Genomic DNA, 21,329 nt, shown 5'->3' with positions numbered 1-21,329 from the left:
TCTTGGCTAATCTCGTGCTAAGTTCAGACCACTTCCATGGGTGGCTAACTTGGAGATTGGCTTCAAAATTAGTTCATTACTGTCACCTGTGGACATTGACGTCCTCAGCTGTCTCTCTTTAAAATCAAGCTCCCTTTTGTTTCACTAAACTCCAGCAGGGAGTGTGATGCTTGTCTTTTCCAGAATCAGCCGTTTATTTCAGTTAGCCGAAAAACCAGATGCCATTGAAGCCCAACTTCAAAAAGCCAGGGCCTTGGTTCTTCATGTGGCCTTCATTATTTACCACCCCTGATTTTACAAAGTACAAACTTCCTGGGATGCAAAGCAAAGAGACCTTGGCTTACATGGCAATTAGACATCGTTAACTTTGCCAGGCGTCGCGGGGAGCGTGAGGACTCCTGCAAGAGATGGGTGTCACCCCTTGGTGGTGGACTTGGCGGCCTGAGGCACGGTGCCGGGAACGCTGGGGCTCCTGTTTCTGGCCCGCCTCTAGGGAGGTCTTATTTGGTCTCCCTCAGCAGAGGAATCCCATGAGGGTTCTGGCCCAGCTCTTATTTCTGTGCTTAGTGCTTTTCTCACAAATCCGAATCTCCCTGCCTTTTCCATCTTTCATCAGTCTTTAAAATCAATACCCTCAAAGAGTCAGAGGGCCCCAGTGTCAGTGGTGGGGTCATCCATGCTGGGGGACCACAGCTTACAGTCAGGGAGAGAGCAAAGCTTCCCCCAATGGCCAGGGAACCAAGAAGGCCAAAATGTGGTGGTGGAGGGGTGGGGGGCAGTGCTGGCTGTGTTACAGGGGCAGGATTCCAGGGGTCCCTGAGGAGCCTTATGTGGGAGAGGATGTTGAATGTGGACTGCACGGCCTGCCCTCCTCTTTACAGTCCTCTTCACGCCTTCCTGCCACCACTCAGCATCCTCCTTCAGCTCCTTCTACAGCCTGTCTTCTCCCTCACCTCCCAGGCCTTTGCATGTGCCAATCCCTCTGCTTGAAATCCTTCTCAGTGACATCTGCTCACCCATATGTTTCATATGTTATTGGAAAGTGTCCAGATTCATTGCCTTCTGAGTGTTCCACCAATACCTTGTATAAACCCCCATTGTGTGTTATATATGATGTTATAGTTGCTTGCTTACCTCATCCTTCTCCTGCATGGGGTTCTTGGAGAGCTGTTAAGCACTCTGGGCCCAGCATCTGGCACCATTTCTGCATGTAGCAGGTGCACAGGGGTGCACACACAGCAAGGCAGGAGGAGCTGACTGGGGCGGGTAGACACAAGGGCCTGGGTGGAGCAGCAGTGCAATTCTGGGTGCACACAAGGCAGGTCTCCAGGCACTAGGGAGGCTGTACTTAGAATCCTGTGACTTCTTCTCTAGGCAGCCCCTTCAGGGTTCCTGTGAAGGATGTTGTGGACCCCAGCAAGGTCAAGATCGCTGGCCCTGGGCTGGGCTCAGGTGTCCGAGCTCGCGTCTTGCAGTCCTTCACGGTGGACAGCAGCAAGGCTGGCCTGGCCCCGCTGGAAGTGAGGGTCATGGGCCCACGAGGTGAGTACACATCCTGCTGTCCTGCCGACACTCACCTGCCCTGCACTGGGGCAGCCATGACCCAGAGCAGGCGGTTTGTTCTTTTTGTTTGTTTTGTTTTGTTTTTTCCTGACCAGGGATCAAACCCGTGCCCCCTGCAGTGGGATCATGGAGTCCTAACCACTGGACTGCCAGGGAATTTCCCAGAGCAGACACTTTGCTTTTGAGTTTAGTCATGAACTTAAAGTTAAATTTCTTAAATTACTTTATCACTCCATGTTCTAGCTACACAGGAGAAGTTTATGCTTAAAAAGTAGGCAGACCTGTTATTTTTCTAGTGGCCTGTCTTTTCCCCCATTTAATAATATGATCCTAAATGTCATTTTAAAATTTTTATTATTTTTTTTTAAAGTAGCAAGATGAAGCAAGTAGTATTTGGGCTCTCACGTATAAAATTATCACAGCTGCTTAATTATGTGTTTCAGCATTTGTGAGGTGATCTGGGATGGTTCTGGATTTAGGTGGGTGGTAGATTTGGAAACTCTCTTCAAATTGCCTTGGTGCTCAGGTGGGAGCACACCCCAAATTTCTGGAAATGATCAATACTCAGCCCATGTGGCACATGGCTTTGTCATTGTCCCAGCTCTCTAGAGAGAGGGGTGTCTTGGGGAAAGGGCTTTGTTGGCAATTTGGCCTGCCCTTTTGCAGCCTGGAATTTGGGTTGGGTGAGACTAGCAGGCCATTATGGGACAAGCCCTGATGTGCGTTGAAATTTACCTTTTTCTGTAGGTGGTCACACTTCCTCTTCCAGCATTTAAAATGTGCCTTCTCTGCCTAATTTCTTAAATTATCTGGATTTCTTCAGTGATGTGTCCTTGGCTTCACAGAAGTGGCAAATGAAGGCTTCCTTCTTTGAAGAGGAACTTTCTCTTTAATGGGGTTCACCAGGAGGTTATGCCCTTTGAAGCTCAGAGCGGAAGTGGTTTTGGGGAAATGAAGTCATAGGGCTGGAATCTGATTCCACAAAGTTACTGAGCTTCAAGACCTCTGTGTGTGTGTTGGGGGTGGGGATGGGCAAAGCTGCGGGAAACGAGAGAAAAGCTTTACTTAGATATCTACGACATTACAGAGGACTCTGAAATAACAGCCTTTTAATTTTAGCTGATGAGACGGATTCCCAGTCAAGGCGCAGCCCTTTGAAAGCCATTTCAGAGTCCTTTAAACGTGACCCGAAGGGTGACTTTATGGAGACAGGTTTGCATTTTCCTATTGGCTGCCACTCTGATTTATGTAACCGGAATGCCTCTTGCTGGCCTTACCTCTGCAAGTGCCTGCCTCATCTGCTTTGCTTAATGAGTATGCCATGCTTTGATTAATCTACCCTTCAGTTGACGCATCCTTGACACTCATGTGCAGAACTGGGATCTAGAATCTACCAACCTAATGCATGCCTTGATCGTGCTTTTTAATGTAATCTCTAACCATCCCCCGCAGGCCTCACCTTGAGAGCTTGAGATTGGCACCCTTACCTGCCCTGCACCGACACCCAGCATGCTGACGCTATAGTGGTCTTTGCTCAAAGGTGGACACAAGTCTTGACTGGCTTGCCCATTGGTTAAATTTTGCTCTTCAGAGTTCGGGACTCTTTGCCCCTTTCTCGGCTGTAGAATAAAATTGCCACATCGCAAGCATGCCTAACCAGCTCGAAAGGGTAGCATGTCTGCAGCACGCATCTTCACCATCTGCCCTCCAGCAACAAGTGCAGGCAGTCTCCTTAATTATACTCTAGGTCCGCCTGAGTGTACTTCAGCCAACAGACAGCTAAAGGTGTCTCTTAGGGTCATTTCTGCAACCATGAATTGGGAATCCTTCTCCTGTGATTTCTTAGGCCTCTGATTATGGCCTGCTTGCCTTTGTGTTACTCATCAGTGGAAACCAATAGCTCTCAGGGATGAATGTGATCCTTTCTGAACTCAGCCCAGGGTGGAGTGAAGGGGAGGCCAGGCAGCTCCTCAGCCCTCTTGTCTCTGTCCTCAGGCCTGGTGGAGCCGGTGAACGTGGTGGACAACGGGGATGGCACACACACAGTGACCTACACCCCGTCCCAGGAGGGGCCTTACATGGTCTCTGTTAAATATGCTGATGAAGAGATCCCTCGTAGGTAAGCTCCTGACACTTAGGGAAGGGGTCCGAGCCAACCTCAAGCCTACCCCTCTGCAGGACTGACCAGCACTGCTCTGGTGACCCACCCCTCCATTCATCTATCCATCCATCCATCTGTCTACCCATCACCCACGCATTTATCCATCCACCCACCCGTGTATCCATCCATCCACCCACCCGCTCACCCATCCATCCACCCACTCGCTCACCCATCCATCCACCCGATCAGCATCACTTGATAGCTGGCATGCTCGACACAAGTGTTAAAATACACTCGCCTTGATGTTTGTGTCTCCTGCAATCTTGGTGCCCCTGCCCCAACATTTGTTCCTTTTAGCCATCTTTAATGAATGTAAAGATGAGCTGAAATTAAGAAGTACATTAGTTCATCGAGGTCTGCTTTCTGGTGACCGTGCAACTTGTTTTCTAATTAGGGAAAACATTTTTACTTCTTAATTGAGAATTTGGTTGACACTAGTAGTCCCAGAAGGTGTTGGATAAAAACCTTTTTCCTCATTCATATTAATACAAAAAAAATGTTGCTTAAGCTCTTTACCTCTCAGAATAGTCTTCAAAGATTTTTTTAATCATACTTAGTATTTAAAAGTTTCACCTATACCCCTAATATACATATTTTACATAAAGATATACACATCGCTCTAGTTTTGTGGAAATATATAATTTATAAATTACATTGATGTATTACTTGACTGGTAGGTCTTGCATCATCTAAAAACATACTAAAAATAGAAAATAAGAGGATGAGATAGTATTGAAATGTCAGTTTTCATATTTTTTTCTTTGGTGATCATTGTGTAAGCAAAACAAAAGTGGCTTACATGTCTTTAACCCCATGTTTTCCAAACTAATTTGGGAATTAGTTTGTATCCCGTGAAATGCAATAAGGGAAAGCTGGTCTGTTGTATGATGGTTACATGGTTGTAAATTTCTGCTGGATTTAAGGCACTTAAGTCTCATGCTGTAGAAATCCCTTCTCTCAATTCCAGTCTCTTTGTATAAGAGAGGTCAGATGTAGCTGAATTGAAGTGTATCCATACTGAACTGGACTGTGTATATGTCTGTCAAGTCCCTTTAAGGTCAAGGTCCTTCCCACATACGATGCCAGCAAAGTGACCGCCAGTGGCCCTGGCCTCAGTACCTATGGCGTGCCTGCCAGTCTGCCTGTAGAGTTTGCGATCGATGCCAGAGATGCCGGGGAAGGCCTGCTTGCTGTTCAGATAACGGTAAATTTGAGTGATTTTTTTGGAGTCGGTCTTCATTAATAAGACCTAATTTCCCGGCCAAAGATAAGAACCAGCATTTTAAAAAGCAGTTTCTGATCTCATGCAAATGTTTGTCAGATTTCCCCAACAAGAGAGTCAGTAATGGTGCAGGAGGACAAACACACTTGCCTGAGAAGTCTGAGGGAATACATGAATCTCATGTATTTTGCCCTATATTATATCTATTCCTGTGTATTTATTTTTGAATTTTAAAATTACCCTTTGGGTTAGTTAGGACTAAGTTTTGCTGCATATCACAGTAAACCCCCAAGTAAGAGTGGCTTAAACACAATGGGATAGTTCTCTCTTGTGAGAGAGGGCCAGAGGCCAGGCAAGGTGCCTGGGTGCTGTGTGGCTTGTCAAGGAAGCGGGCTCCACCTCTCTGCTCCTCTATCCTAGCATGTGGTTTCTGTCCCTAAGGTCTCCTCATGGTCCGCGAGGCTGCTGGTAGTCTGGCCATCCGATCCCCACGGCAGGCCAGAAGGAGAAAGAGAAGCAGAAGGGACAACAGAACCTTCCACCTCAATCAGCTTTTTTAAGCAGCCTTGTCAGAAGTCCCTCATAAGACATCCACTTTCTTCTCGTTTGCTAGAAGTTTGTCACAAGTCCCATGGCTGTACCTAGCGTCCAAGGATACTAGGAAGTGGCATCTCGTATTCTGGGAACAGCGCATCTAGTTAAGAATTAGGGTCCTGTTAGTGAAGAGGGCACAGGGAGCGAAGGTGATGGTGCGCAGGCAGGATCTCCCTACATTTCAATTAATTTGGAGCTAAAACTCTTCCCTTGACTGTGTCCATCACAGTGTTAAAGGGATCTATGACCCTCTGCTCCCACCCCCCCCCACCCCCCCAAAATGTATTAAGCCAGTAATTCTGTTTTCTCCCACTAACGGCATTAATTAATGAGCAAAATGTGTCAAGGTTTTCCTTGAACGGTTTCTACATCTTGATAACAACATCCTAAATAGCATTTCTCTGTAATCAACAGGACCAAGAGGGAAAACCCAAAAGAGCCATTGTCCACGATAATAAAGATGGCACATATGCTGTCACCTACGTCCCTGACAAGACCGGACGGTATATGATTGGGGTCACCTACGGCGGGGATGACATCCCGTTGTCTCCCTACCGCATCCGGGCCACACAGACGGGCGATGCCAGCAAGTGCCTGGCCACAGGTGAGTGCAGCACAAGGATGGGAGTGTGGGCTTTGGCATCAGAAAGCCAGCTCCTGCCACTTAATGGCTGTGTGATCAGAAAAAGATCCTCAACCACTCTTAGCCTCAGTCAGATTTAGATGGAAGATCTTTTCAGAGAACAGTTACGTTCAAGAAGCTCTTCCAAGGATCAGAGACTGTTTCGCAGAGCTCTTGCAGAGATGAGATGAGGTCAGGCATGACAAGTACTTAGCACGGTGCCAGGCACATGGAAACTATTATAATTGCTTTTGAAGTGAGTGATCTGTTGAGATTTCAGCTGTGATGGAGGCTTCCATGAATAGCATCAAATCTATGCCTTTCGTGAGTAGGTGGTTTAGTTATTCAAGATTTTTTCAAGAGCATTTCAGGCCAGCATTAGAGAAGCACATTAAAGGATCTAGGTTTTTCCTCAACACTCAGGACTTAGGTCTGAGTCTCTCCGGAAGGAATACTTGAGCATCACAGTTCCTTACATTTCTAAAACACAACCAATTGAATATCATGGGCAACCCTGGCACTGCTTCAAGCAGATTTCAAACCATGAATCCCCGTCTCTGAAATGAAACAGATTTGCTTCTCTTTAAGTAAAACTAAACAGAGGTCCACCCTGGATGTGTCCTATTTCTCTCATATCTCGTCTTGCTCTGAATGGAGGAGATCTTTTGGCCTTCAGGGTAAGGTTGTAAATTGCTCAGCTTGGCTCTTTTTGGCTCACCCACCACAAAACTGAGACATTTTGTAACACTAGCCAGTCTGCCACCTCCTCGGTCTGTGCTGTTCCAGGGACAACCGGATTGTCTTTGCTAACCTGAGGGCATGTGAATATTGGGTGGGGGCTTCCTCCTGGCTTTCCAGGCTCTCCCCCCCACCCCCAGCTCAGGCAAGATGCTCTGCTCAACCTGGGTGCTCCTTCAGTCCCACCTCTCATCTGTCATTCAGGGCCGGACTCCAGCCTTCCCTCCACTACTCACTGTCTCAGCATGTTCTTATTACTCCCTGTCTCTTCTACACACTTTGCTTTTTTTTTTTTTTTTTTTTTTTGCCAAGATGCTTTTAGTTCACACTTTTTGTTTTGTTGTTTTTAAGTTTTATTTACTTTTTGGCTGCGTTGGGTCTTCGTTGCTGTGTGTGGCCTTCTCTAGTTGTGGCGAGCAGGGGCTACCCTTCACTGTGGTGCTTGGGCTTCTCATTGCAGTGGCTTCTCTTATTGCAGAGCATGGGCTCTAGGCTTGCAGGCTTCAGTAGTTGCATCACAAAGGCTCAGTAGTTGTCCCACACTGGCTTAGTTGCTCCTCAGCATGTAGGATCTTCCTGAATGATCGAACCTGTGTCCCCTGCATTGGCAGGTGGATTCTTAACCACTGCGCCATCAGGGAAGTCGCTAGTTCACAGTTTTTTGCACTCCCTGATCTGTGGATCCTCAGTAAGAGTGTGCCACGAGAGAGACAGACAGGTCATCTTTTGGAGACAGAGGTTGTAAGTCTTCCCTAGTCAAGAGTACCCATCCTTCAGAATTCATCCATTTCCGTTTCTCAGGAAGCCCTCTGTCAGTGTGGCAACACTGGGATATAAATTCATAGAACTTTTCATAGATGTGCTGCAGGATTCTTCTCCGAAGAATCGTTGATTATTTGTTTGGTAACTTAGTCCCCCCTCGGTGTTTTCCACTGCAGATTGAGCTGTCATTCTTGGTGTCCACCCTGCATGCATCTGCCCTGTTAGTTTCTGAGCATCTTGAGAGCTGAGACTGTGGTTTGCTCACCTTTGTGTGTATCTGGCACTTAAGAAAACGCCCAATATGTGTTTCCTCATGAAAGTTGACCTTCGTCCCCATACCCTTGAATGCTGGCAAAGCAGGTTTAGCATGTGGTTGTCACTCAGAACTTGGAGATGCTCCTTACTTAATAAGTAATGGATAGAATGCTCCCTAGAGCAGCATCTTCCCCAGGGCATCTCTGCACGGCAGCAGATACAACACAAACATGTGTGATTTGTTCTTGGGCCTCCAGAGCAGCTGTCCATGGCTGAAGCTCCATGCTCTCCTCCTAAACTTTTCTCCAGGTCCTGGAATCGCCTCCACTGTGAAAACCGGTGAGGAAGTGGGCTTTGTGGTTGATGCCAAGACCGCCGGGAAAGGCAAAGTGACCTGCACGGTTCTGACACCAGATGGCATGGAGGCTGAGGCCGATGTCATCGAGAATGAGGATGGCACCTATGACATTTTCTACACGGCTGCTAAGCCGGGTACCTATGTCATCTACGTGCGCTTTGGTGGCGTCGATATTCCCAACAGCCCCTTCACTGTTATGGTAAGGAAAATTCCTTCCCTAGAGCATGCGGTTGTTAGGAGAAACAGTCACAGCTGCCGTTTGTTAAACCCTGGCTGAGACATCCCCGGCCACTTTTATTTTTCGGTCTTAAGCAATCATGACCTTGCAGAGTCCTACAGGAATCTCTAGAAACCCAGGGACCCTTTGGCTCTAAGGGGTTTTAGGAAATCATGGCAACTGAAGTGTCCATCATGCTAAGTATTGTAGGCAATGTCCTGGCCTAAGCCCAGTTCAATAAGGTACACTTTGACAAAAAATGTCTATAAGTAAAACATTAAATCTTTCATTCTGCTAATTCTTCCTCCTCACTCCTCCGCTGGAGGAGAGAGGTTCCCAAGGCTGTTATGTCTGGAGACTTGACTCTGATATCCCAGCACTCAAAGTACCTCCAATTGTGTTTTGGAAAGATTTAGGCTTTGATGAGGAGGAGGAAGAAATAGCTAGTCGTTTGAAGCTGGGAACATCTGGAATAAAAGAAAACCATTATGCAAAACCTCTGGGCCAGATAATGGCTAGGCCCTTTAATTTTCAAATCTTGAGTGACTTTTAGATCTTCCTTTGATTATTTAGTTCTCCAACCAGGAAAGGGGTTTAAAACCTTAGAATCGGTTCTCTGTTTAACCCTTAAAACTAAGCATTGTTGGCCCTTTTACAAATGCTGTATAGGAGTGGGGATCAGGCTTAAGTCCACTGAACCCAGACTGCCCGCTCTGGACAGCCACTGAGCACTGTCCTCACCCGTGTCCTTTGATGCCACGGGCAGCAGACCTCAAAGTTCACAGACCTCAATGACCTGTCAATCATGCACAGCCTACAAAACTCCTTCTAGTGATTTCACTTTATGCTGCAACAGAGAAGAACTCGAAGACTCCATTCCAAATAGAAGTCCATGTCTGTCTCCCACTTCATAATCTGTTGTACCTTTATCGTTTTCCATAGAAAATGTTTATCTGTAAACATTGTGTCAGAGACCTGGAGCCTTTTATTGTCTCAAGGATGTAAACACTTGTCAGCTGTTTGACACTGTTAACTTGGGAGTGTTTTTCTCCTTCAGGGGAGAAAGAGATGCAGCTAGAAAGTTTATATCCTTCTTATTTTCAGAGAAGTCCCAGTTGTAGTTTTAAGAATCTGTTTTTAGCCCACAGGCGTTTTTAATCTGGTTGGTTAGAATTGGGCAGAGGTCACAGCCCTGCTGGTGCAATGAGCTGGGGATAAGAGACTGTGCTTGGAGGGTGTGAGTGAGGAGATCAGGAAGAAAATACCAAGGACCGTTTTAGCAGATGAGTCAGAAACCTGAAGAGGAGGCCACCAAACTCATTAGGTTTCAGTCCTGGAATGCACACAAAGCAACGATACTTTGTGTAAACACACTGCTCCCCTGACCACTGGGGAAGGCAGAAAGGGGCGACACCCAGGGCGCTCGCTTTGGGTCTTCATTCTCCCCTTCCAACCTTCCTCCAGCTTTACCTAGAAGGGCCCACTTTCTATTCATTGGCCTCTTGTGGATAGGTTCCCTGCCTTCCCCTACAGGCTTGGGGCCAAAAGGACATGAACACCTGGTACTGCTTTTGCAGCAAATGTCTGCAGGAGCCCTGGCAGGCTGGTTCAGTTAAATACATCACACAGATTTACACAGTAAGTCGCAGGTCTAGCAGCTTCTCTGCCTGTCACCATTAAGAAGTCATTGATCAGGGACTTTCTAGGTGGTGCAGTGGTTAAGAATCCGCCTGTCAATGCAGGGGACACGGGTTCGATCCCTGCTCCAGGAAGATCCCACGTGCCACAGAGCAGCTAAGCCCATGTACCACAATTACTGAGCCTGCACTTTAGAGCCCGTGAGTCACAGCTGTTGAGCCTGTGTGCCACAACCACTGAAGCCCATGCGCCTAGAGCCCGTGCTCTGCAACAAGAGAAGCCACGGCAATGAGGAGCCCACACGCCACAACGAAAAGTAGCCCCCACTCGCTGCAACTAGACAAAGCCCGTGTGCAGCAGTGAAGACCCAACACAGCCAATAAATAAATAAATAAATAACTTTATTGAAAAAAAAAAGTCATTGATCAAAGGCTATAGCGTAGCCCTTGAAAGATCTTCCCAGCTGATGTGTCCCGGAGTCACCCCAGTCAGAGATGGTCCAGGAAGCGGGGCATAGGGTTGCTCTAAATGTTGAAGCTTACAAAGCTGCCTTTGTAAGTGAAGCCCCCTTTCTTAGATGCCAGAATACACAAAAAAGACTAAACACGGGCTCAGAAGCTTTCCTCCATAAGGAAGGCTTTCCAGTTATTTTATTGTGGGAGAAAAGGGAACTGAGAGGACAACCATCCCTTATCAGGGTGATTAGATCAGGAATATGAAGTCTCTGGTTTTTAAAAAATGAAGTTATAAAAACTTGTAGAACGTTACTCTAGAGACCCCTTTCCCAATTTCATGCTCCAGGGGTGACCAGCGTTAGGTTTTTTTCTGCTTGTACAAGAAACAGGTCAGTTTTGTGCATGAGATTAACCATGCACATTGCTTTGCAACTTGCCTCCTTCCCTCAATATGCCATAGATACCCTTCCATATTAATTGGTCAGATCTGACCCCTCTTCAGAATGGCTGCACAGGGTCCACTGTACAGACTTACATAATTTACGTAAGCAACTCCCTTACAGGTGGGCATTTAGGTTCTATCAGCCTTTCCCGACAGCGAATGGCTCCAGTGAAATCCCTTGCACACACCACTTACCTATAGACTTTCCTGCTGGTATTTCTGTAGGCTTGCTTCTTAGAAGTGGGGTCATGGGTTCAGAGGGCATGTGGATTTGACATTCAAAGAGGGGATGCCAACTTACTCTCCACGAGGGTGGGAAGAATGTAGGCTCCCACTGCAGTGAGTGGCTCCCTGCTATGCAAGAGAGACGGGGAGGAAGCAGCCCTCTGGTTTAGAATCTACTGAGTAGCGATGTTCCTCCTATGTGATTCCCAACTAATTTCCATTTGCCACTGACCAGGCCACAGATGGGGAAGTTGCGGCTGTGGAGGCGGTGCCGGTAAACGCATGTCCCCCTGGATTCAGGCCCTGGGTACACTTTCGGTTTTTGTTTTTATTTTTACCTTTTCTGTGTTTACTCAGCCTTCATTTCAGAAAAGCTGCAGCCTGCTTTGGGGGATTGCTTAAGCCCTCTGGGTGTCCTGGTCATTGGTTTGTCCCCACTGATTGCTCCATCACAATGATCCCCGCTTTCTCTGTAATGAGACCCACCCGTGTCATCGTACACGCTCCGTGAATCGCCCGCCACCGTGTCTGTGATCACGCGCGCAGTTTGTCTCCACGTTTAAAGGGAAAGATGGACAGCTGTCTCAGCCCGCCTGCTGACTCTCAAAGCCGCCACTTGCACATTTGGTTTCTGTTCAGGGGGAGCGCCACCGCTGCTTCTTTCTGCCACTTAAAACGCACCTTCTTTTCCAGGCCACAAGCGACTAAACCCTTCCAGGTGGAACCTCTTGGGACTCACAGACATTGCTGTCTCTCACTTTTCCACTTTCCCCTGGGTGCTGCTGGGAATTTCGCAAGCAAACAGCCTAGGGATTTTTAGCAATTGGTCAGCATGACTCTTCCAATCCCTCAGGTTCTGCTCTGGCCCCGGAGCCAGTTAGACGAAGCCCGCAGTGCATGGGCAGCCACATCCCCACATCCTGGCTGCACGAGCTTGCAAAATTCCCAGTTGCTCTGCCCCGCTGTAGCTTCCCCAGCCCACACTGTTATCCACTTTACCCAGTAATCGCTGCTTCCTGTTTTTAGGTAACTGAAGAGGCCTATGTCCCAGTGAGTGACATGAATGGCCTGGGGTTTAAGCCTTTCGACTTGGTCATTCCGTTTGCAGTCAGGAAAGGAGAAATCACAGGTAAGCACTGTCCTGAAAGCCATCTCGTTCTCACTCACTCGCTCTCCAAACAGGGCGCAGGAGCTGGTTCCATCTGTCCCACGGCCCCGGGATCTGGAACCCAGCATCCCTGGCTCTAGGGAGTCAGTCTGTGAGCCGCTGGGATTGCAGAATGTTCTGTGTATTTATGTGTATGTCTGAAGAGGTGGTTCATTTATAACTTGCATCCTGGAGAGAAGGCTGGAGAGTCTCTGTAGGTGGAGAATCACTGTGTTTGTATCTCCCTCAGTTGTCAGGTTCCTGTTTCCCCCTTTTCCTGCCTTCTCTTATTCTTCTACTTTTCCATATGTGACACTGACACTGGGGTTTGTTGTACAAGAGTTACTTCCGCGCCCAGCCTCCTTTCAAAGCCTTCTTCTCTTTGAGTTGATGCTTTACTAATCTCATTGGTCTGGTGGTCTCCTCAAGTCCTGTTTGAGCTTCTGATTTGTCAGTACAAAAGTAGAAGACCCTTTACCTGTGAGTCGCCTGCTGCAGTTTGTGGAAACGAAAGGGAACAAAATAAAGGCAGGCCCATCTCTGCTTACTCTTGTGGAACTTGGTGTTTTAGGCAGCGGTGACGCGTTCTTGGACCTGAAAACCTTTATTGTGAAGGCCTCCTGTGCCTCTTGTGTTCAGCTTCTCGGGGAAGTCTTTGGTGGGCTCACTGCCCTGTCTCCATGTGCTCCAACAGGAGAGGTCCACATGCCTTCTGGGAAAACGGCCACCCCTGAGATTGTGGACAACAAGGACGGCACAGTCACCGTCAGATACGCTCCCACTGAGGTCGGGCTTCACGAGATGCACATCAAATACATGGGCAGCCACATCCCTGGTGAGTCAGGCTCAGCACCCTGGCCGGCTGGCCCCGCAAGACCCCACGATTCAGGGCCTGAACATCTGGGAGGTTGTAGTCAGTTGTTCAGTCCGCTGCCATGCGATTCTCAGTGGCAGATTTGGGAATGTGGTGTGGGCATCCCTGCAAAACCAAACAGCCTATGACCCCGGCAGATCCAGCTGATTTCCAGCAGGGATGATGCAGCTACGTGTCCTGGGTCACAGGGCCTTCCGCCTGGGATTGTTTGTGGTTCCACTGTGCTGATCACGGCCAAGAGGGGAGCTGGGAGGGAAACGGGAGGCTCGGCAAGGGACTTTCCAGCCTGGCCTGCGGAGCCCGAAGCGGCATGGGGGGGTTTGGGATAGGAGGAGAGGTTGTGAAAAGAGGACAAGTTGCTTCACTGTCACGCTGCCCTTGACAAGGACAGCCAGCTCAAGTTTCATGTCCTTCAACCAGCACAGTATTACTCTTGTTTTTTTGTTAATTGTTAAAATAGTCCTTTATTTTTTAGTTTAATATTTTGAGCGCGTAACCTATCCACATAGTTTAAAAATGATGTGGAGAAAGGTTTCCTTCCCACCTATATCCCCCATCTGCCCTCTGCTTGAACCTGACCATTATTAATGTTTTATGTTCGATTTCAGAATATTTTTAAGACTCTACGACAAATAGGAATACAGATTTTTAATCCCTCTCCCCCTGTCACGTAAACAGTAGTGTACACTACACATTATTCTGACCTCGCCCTTTTCAGCTAACAGCATATCCTGGAGAGCTTTGTGGGTCCAAATAGTAGAACGTGTTCGTGGTGTCCCACCATTTGGATGTACGTTACATACAGGTGAACCATTTCTCCCACTGGAGGACACGTGGGTTCTTCCCCACCTTTTGTGATCACTAGTCTTGCTGCAGTGACTAGCTTTTCCCATCCGTCATCTCACACCTGCCAGGGTGTATCTGGGAGATTGGGTTCCCAGGGCGGGAATTGCGGGGCACAGCCACAGCCATCTGTCATCCTGACAGATCTCACCAAAGTGCCCTGCACCCAGGCTCTCCCTGTTCACACACCCACCCGCCATGTAGGAGAGCACCTGCTTTTCCGCCAATTTGCGAGTGGAATGTGTTAATCAGATTTGTGAATCTTTGCCAAACTGATAGTTAAAACACCATATTGCTTTGTTTGTGTTTCTCCTGTGAATGAGATTGAGCAACTTTCTGTGTGGCTAAGTACTAACTGTATTTCTTTTTCTCTGAACTGGACGTTTGTATCCTTGGCTCGCTTGTTCTATTCGGTTATTGGCCTTTGTCATATCAGTTTCTGAGAGCGATTTAAGTATTCGGGAGATTAGCCCTTCGTGATAGGAGCTGCAAGTATTTCTCCCAGTTTGCTGTTTGCCCTAGTTTATGTGTATGCATAATATTTATTTAAAGCAGATATGTGTTTATCCGCTTCTATTTAAATTTTCTGAAGATGCAGATACAGAAAAAGCAAAAATGTCTTCCTACCACTTTCCTTCTACTTCCACTGCTGGTGTGTATTATCTTTTCAGCTGTCTCTCTCTGTACCTACAAATATGCATGCAATTTTGTTCTGTTTTGGACTGAGATAATGGTATTAATATTATATAGGGATATTTTATAATGGATATATATTATTATTTAGGGCATTATTATATAGGCAGTATAGTGGGTATTAATATTATATAGGGTATTAATATAATAGGATATTGACATTAATATTATATAGCAATTTGCCTTTTTCTCTTTTTAATGCAACACGTTATGGATAATCTCTCAAGTTAGTATACATAGATCCCCCCCATTATTTTTAATGAGCTGAAAGTAGACCAGTGTTTATTTAACCAACTCCCTATCGACGGACCCTGGGGTCTTATCCCAGTTTGCATCTGACCACTGTGGAAATGGAAGTACGTGCATAGGGCTGGGAGTGGGAGTGGGTGGAGGGGACCACCGTGGGATAGATTCCTGGGGCTGGGCTCACAGACTTTGAAAGTCATGGGCAAACGGCCTTCCCAAAGGACCTTTCCAGTCTCATTTCATGTAGTAGTGGGTCATTTCTCCCCCTGGTGTGGCTGCTTCCTCCTTACGTGTCCGTCTGAGCCAGATTCCCCTGCCTCAGATCCCCTCTGAAGGGTCAATAGCGAGTGGAACCCTTTGGGTGTCCTAGGATGAGCCCCACAGAGTCTGCGCTTGCCTTCTGCTCTGCGCAGGAGACGCTACACCCGCTGCTGTTAGGTGAATCCCCCCCCACGAGTCTCAACTTTGTGTGTGTACTTTGCACACCCAGAGAGCCCGCTCCAGTTCTACGTGAACTACCCCAACAGCGGGAGCGTTTCTGCGTACGGCCCGGGCCTGGTGTACGGAGTGGCCAACAAAACCGCCACCTTCACCATCGTCACCGAGGACGCAGGAGAAGGTACCATGGTTCTTGGTTATTTGCTTTCATTTGGAGAGTTTAGGGGGTGCGATTCCAGGGAAGCCTTTAAAAATAAGGCTCTTGAATATTAGTATTTGTCTTGTCTCTTCTCTCATATAAATCTCTTACCTAGAGCTCCTCCTGTGCCTTCTACCCAAAACAGAAATTTTAAAGTCCTTTGTGTTCTGATTAAAATCACATTCATGCTATGAAATGTTTTATGTGACTTGCCTGAAATTTAAGTGTGTTTTGGTAGGTAACATTTTTGGTGTTGTTCTTTTTGCACCTGTACGTGTTTTTGCACCTGTACGTGTATCCACAGGACCACAGGAATTATTTAGTGGTTTATTCTAGATAAAGTTCTATGCCCATGTCTGTTGTCATCACAGAAATTTCTCAATTTGTGGTTCTAGGGGGATTTTCATGATGGCATCCCACCCCCAACCAGCAGTGACAATCTGTATGTGACCCCTCTCCCACATGTATGGTTGGCGTGGGGGTTCCATCCCTTCCTCGTCCCACACATCTGGGAGAATTGAACTTCAGGGTCACTTGCCGGAAGAATTCAGGTGGTGGAGTGCCTGCCCAGTGGCACTCTTCACCATGTAAATTGCCTTGTTCTCACCTACACTCCTTGCCTGCGGCTCCCGTGGCTTGTGTCAGTCTGACCTTTCTGGCATCAGGGCTGGTCCTGGATGAGTGGTGATCCATTTTGAAACAAAGACACACTCTCCCTCCCTCCCTCCCTCCCTCCCTCCCTCTTCCCATCCACAGGTGGCCTGGACTTGGCTATCGAGGGACCCTCAAAGGCTGAAATCAGCTGCATTGACAACAAAGATGGGACGTGCACGGTGACCTACCTGCCCACCCTGCCAGGCGACTACAGCATTCTGGTCAAGTACAATGACAAGCACATCCCTGGCAGCCCCTTCACAGCCAAGATCACAGGTAGAGTTACCTGACTTGCTGGAGGCGCCCCACCCTGATCGCCCCTCTCCCATCAGACCCAGGGCAGCAGACTAGGCATCTATCTGAGATTAGGTTTCACAGTGACTCCTTGGGAACAAACTAGGGATGCAAGGCCAGCGTTAGATGGGCTAAATTCCTCCTTCAGGGACTTCCCTGGTGGTCCAGCGGTTAAGACTCCATGCTCCCAATGAAGGAGGCCTGGGTTCTATTGCTGGTCAGGGAATTAGATCCCACATGCCACAGCTAAGAGTTCACAAGCTGCAACTAAAAAGAATCCGTGTGCCACAACCAGAAGATCCTGAGTGCTGCAACTAAGACCTGGTACAGCCAAATAAATAAAGAAATGAATATTTAAAATAAGTAGATAAATTCCTCCTTCACCTATAATGCTGGGAACACAAGCACACCATTTGGAGGACACTTATTTGTGCCAGTCTTAACTCCATGGTCCAAATAAGAGGCCCTCAGAAAGAGACATTCAGATACTTATTGCATGAGTAAGTGAGCTGTCAGCATCATTTCTAGATAGATTTTTTTTCTCCCTTTTACAGGTGGGAAAACTGAGGGTTGGAGAGAGTGGCTTAGCCAGGTTCATGCGTGGGTATTCTGGGATTCACATGGAGGTTTTCCAACTCAAAGCCCTGCTCCTGACCCCTGTTGTGTTCTCTGCGTGTGGAGTGAGGGCTCTGGAGAGCCAGGGTAACCATGTGTAATGGAGCTGTTTTGGGGGGCGGTGTTTCCCAGACGACAGCAGACGATGCTCTCAGGTAAAGCTGGGCTCTGCCGCTGACTTCCTGCTCGACATCAGCGAGACGGACCTCAGCACCCTGACAGCCAGCATCAAGGCCCCATCCGGCCGTGACGAGCCCTGTCTCCTGAAGAGGCTACCCAACAATCACATCGGTGAGCCGAGGCTACCCTCCCAGCTAGAGCCAGGACATCCTAAGTGGGAGATGGGGATTCCCACCTTGCCCGAGATCCCAGTCCTTACCTGCAAAATTGGTAGCACCTTGGAGTGTGATATGATAAACCTAATGGGTCACGTGCATGGTCAGAGTCCAAGCATTTCTGCTCTGCGATGTTGGCAACTTTCTTGGACACCCTGACTTGCCGGAAAGTCAGAAAGGAAGTCCTATTTCTGTTCTTGCAAGGGTATCTCCCTCTTGCTTCCTCCCCTTCACCCCTCCCTCCCGCCTCACAACCCCCAATCTGTGCTCCGGTCCAGGCATCTCCTTCATCCCCCGGGAGGTGGGTGAACACCTGGTCAGCATCAAGAAAAACGGCAATCACGTGGCCAACAGCCCCGTGTCCATCATGGTGGTCCAGTCGGAGATCGGGGATGCCCGCAGAGCCAAAGTCTACGGCCGCGGCCTGTCAGAAGGCCGGACTTTCGAGATGTCTGACTTCATTGTGGACACGAGGGATGCAGGTGTGTGGGGGTGGTCCCAGGGGAAGAGGCCCAGAGCTTCAGGACTGGCTTCTTGTTGCTCGCACTACTTCATCTTTTTATCCTGGCCAACTTTCTTTTCTTTCTGAGCATCCTTCAAGCTATAGACCCTTGTACGTGATTGTCACTTAAGCCCCAAGAGCAGTGGCAAAGTAGGTATTGTCTTTTTTCCCAGATGAAAAAATTGAGGCCCACAGGGTTGGCAGCCTCATCTGCTTCTGGCATTTGAACCTGGAACCACAACAGCTCACAGATCTGTTTCCTTATCAACATTCCCACCATCGTTCTCCGCTTCCCAGGCTCTCCTTGACTCATTCCAAACTGAGAATGTTGGGCCAGCTGGCCACGGTCATATTCAGCTGAGCAGTGCTTTCGTGGCAATGAGGCGTTTCTTCCTGTTTCCTCTTTGAGACGGTCCAAATTAGGTTGGGCTGCTCCAAGCGACTCCACATCCCAGCGTCTTCATCTTCTGCCTTCTTGAGTGATGGGCTGCATTGGTGACTTCTGGATAAAGTCACCTTCCCAAGGGAAGGAGCTGCAGAATTTCTGGTCCTGATGGGCTTATGTTCTCTGTTGATTCCTCGGGTTATTAAAAGTTTCAGATCTGCTGTCTTAGTCGTTCCCTGGATGGACATCCGAGGTAGCTAGGAGCAGTTAAAAATGCCAAATTCTCAGGCCTGCAGCTGGTAATAAACCCGCAGACAGCACATGCCATTCTTGGAGGCTTGTGGGCAGCGTGTCTCCCCCAGCAGATTCTGCAGAGTAGGTGGTCAGTGGAATGTTAGTAGATACCCTTGAGGAAGGAGTACGGTCAAGGCCACCTTCAGCCAGGTTATTTCACTACAGAATTTCTCAGAGCGTTTAACTGACTCCTCTGCCCAGGCCTGTCCAACAGGGGCCACCATGACTGTCCTGCTGCTGTCTGGAGCTTTTCCAGGGGTGGAGGTCCTTTCTGCTTTCATCAGGCTCCCCCTTCCCCATGAGTTGCTGTCACAGCAGCCCCGGGCTACTGTGCTTCAGGTTATGGCGGCATCTCCTTGGCGGTGGAGGGCCCCAGCAAAGTGGACATCCAGACGGAGGACCTGGAGGACGGCACTTGCAAGGTCTCCTACTTCCCCACCGTGCCTGGGGTTTACATCGTCTCCACCAAATTTGCTGACGAGCACGTGCCTGGTATGTGTGGTCCCCTCTGCTCTCCCCATCCCCTGCTTGGGTTTTCTGTGAATGCCATGCATGGCCTCTGGGCTGCTCTCAAGGGCCTTCTTGGCTTTTGCAGGGAGCCCATTTACCGTGAAGATCAGCGGGGAGGGAAGAGTCAAAGAGAGCATCACCCGTACCAGTCGAGCCCCGTCTGTGGCCACTGTTGGGAGCATCTGTGACCTGAACCTGAAAATCCCAGGTGAGCATGAGGGGCTCGTGGGTCAGGGCAGTGGGCACCACTCGAAACCAAATCCAGGTTTGGCCCAGGATGTGCCGTCCACGTCTGCTATGGGGGACTATTTTTTGAATTTAATTTTTATTTATTCATTAATATTTTTAATACTTATTTTCACAGAAGCCCATCCAGGAAAAGTAAATCTATTTACTTTTCCTATTCCCAAATGAAAATAGCTTTATCATGTCACATGAGGGAAAAATAGATAAGCTTTTAGACTTTAAGTTACTATCTGTCAGCAAGACTCATAGTGAGAGAACTGGCCCTGCTCACGCTCACGTCTGGAAAGAGGTGTCAGCCCAGCGACGTCCTTCTAATTCCCATTCGTGTCTTTCATTCCTAAAATTGGGATGAAGGCTAGGACGCAAGGCTGGGTGGGTGGGCCACATCTAGCCCTCTGCCCAAAACAGCTGTCGTCTGTCTGAAATGTGGCCCAGGTTCTTTCTGTTAAGAAGTGACTGTGTAAGTGAAGGCTTCAGGTTCCTCTGGCATGTGCTGTGGAGGTGCAGGTTCTATGGAGACAGAAAATCTAAATAGTCTTCAGATGTTGTGATAAGCTTCTAGCTTCCCGATGAAGGTCCACATGCATCTCCCGTCTTTCCTAACTTGTTGCATATCTATTTGCTCTGCCCGCTCAGCAATATTTGATGGGTTCTTCTGGACACAACGTTGGTAAAAACCTCATTACTGTAGCGTCCAGACTAAGAATCACTTAAAAAGAGCTGTGTGGATAGTGATCATGAAAAGTTCATGTGCTCAAAAACAGGAGAAGTAAGTGTCACCTCATATCCCCACCGTCCAGGGAGATTGTGGTTCACGTTTCAGGCCCAGAGCTGGACCCCAGATGCCTCCAGCCTCCTAGATACACGGACTCGGCCTCAGGTCACACTGGTGCACTTCTCACTCACTGTATAGTGGGCCTCTTTCCACACCAAAGTATACTTCCCCATCATCTTTTTAATGACTGCATAAGATTCCATTTCATGTCTAGGTGCACCATTCCCATTGGGTTTTCTCATTTCACGCGTGCTCATCTGCATCCCTCGACCCCTTTAATCAGTGCTCTGTGACATCTGTCATCACTTCAAACAGACCCTCAGGAGTGGGATTGCTGGGCCGATATGTTTCAGATGCTACTAAGCCTTGGCAGCCTGTCCTCCAGAAAACAAATCGATGCCCGTTTCTCCATTTCCCCACCAGCACTGGGCACTGTCTTTGGTTCTCACTTTGATCAATCTGATGGAAAGATATGGTATCCAGTTTTCAGTTCCATTTCTCTGGTCACTAGGCAGGTGGACTGTGTTTCCATTTGCTTCACATTTCTCATTTGGGGAATTCTCTCTCCTGTTCCCTTTGCCTATTATCTTTGTGCGATGTGGTCAGTTACCCTTTCTCTCAAGTCTCGTCTGCCTCTTGACTCCTCCTTACTGTTTTCAGTGGTACCAGACGGCTCTGGGTGATACTCACTTTTCCCCTCATTACCTAAAACATACTCTCGTCAATTAGAAGGGAGGACAGGTCTCCAGCCTCCAGATGTCCTCCAGACCCTGGCTGTATGGGGTGACCCTCCCTCAACCTCCTTCCTTTCTCTGTCCTCAGGGCTCAGAGTCATGAGCTGCTGCCCAGATGCTGTAGGGCTGGAGGGTGCGGTTTCGTGCAGCTCTAGGTGATGGCATTACTTGGTCACCCAGCATGCAGCGCGCCTGTCTTCACCACGTCAGTGCAGGCACGGTCGCTGGCATGGCAGAGCACCTCAGGTGGAGCAGACGTGGTCTGCTTCCTGGTGTTGGGGACCCGAGGCATC

General features: G+C 48.3%; 1 protein-coding gene across 2 annotated transcripts in view; it reads left to right on the top strand.

Annotated features, from left to right (window-relative positions):
* The window catches only part of FLNB (filamin B), a 136,596-nt gene that overhangs the window by 96,646 nt on the left and 18,621 nt on the right, over positions 1 to 21,329 (top strand). Inside the window, exons 25-39 of one of the 2 annotated variants that reach the window (XM_057706317.1) lie at positions 1,375 to 1,542; positions 3,559 to 3,682; positions 4,772 to 4,928; positions 5,955 to 6,144; positions 8,227 to 8,474; positions 11,488 to 11,559; positions 12,279 to 12,381; positions 13,094 to 13,234; positions 15,546 to 15,674; positions 16,449 to 16,622; positions 17,388 to 17,546; positions 17,869 to 18,072; positions 19,111 to 19,263; positions 19,367 to 19,489; positions 21,125 to 21,169. In XM_057706317.1, coding sequence (XP_057562300.1) covers positions 1,375 to 1,542; positions 3,559 to 3,682; positions 4,772 to 4,928; positions 5,955 to 6,144; positions 8,227 to 8,474; positions 11,488 to 11,559; positions 12,279 to 12,381; positions 13,094 to 13,234; positions 15,546 to 15,674; positions 16,449 to 16,622; positions 17,388 to 17,546; positions 17,869 to 18,072; positions 19,111 to 19,263; positions 19,367 to 19,489; positions 21,125 to 21,169 — 2,190 coding nt within the window. The remainder of the gene's footprint in view (positions 1 to 1,374; positions 1,543 to 3,558; positions 3,683 to 4,771; positions 4,929 to 5,954; positions 6,145 to 8,226; positions 8,475 to 11,487; positions 11,560 to 12,278; positions 12,382 to 13,093; positions 13,235 to 15,545; positions 15,675 to 16,448; positions 16,623 to 17,387; positions 17,547 to 17,868; positions 18,073 to 19,110; positions 19,264 to 19,366; positions 19,490 to 21,124; positions 21,170 to 21,329) is intronic. The other variant, XM_057706316.1, reaches the window with a different exon arrangement.

This window comes from Hippopotamus amphibius, chromosome 13 (genome assembly GCF_030028045.1).
Source record: "Hippopotamus amphibius kiboko isolate mHipAmp2 chromosome 13, mHipAmp2.hap2, whole genome shotgun sequence".
NCBI lineage: Eukaryota > Metazoa > Chordata > Mammalia > Artiodactyla > Hippopotamidae > Hippopotamus > Hippopotamus amphibius.
The sequence above is the reverse complement of the archived record's forward strand: the minus strand, read 5'-3'. Positions and strand labels throughout refer to the sequence as shown.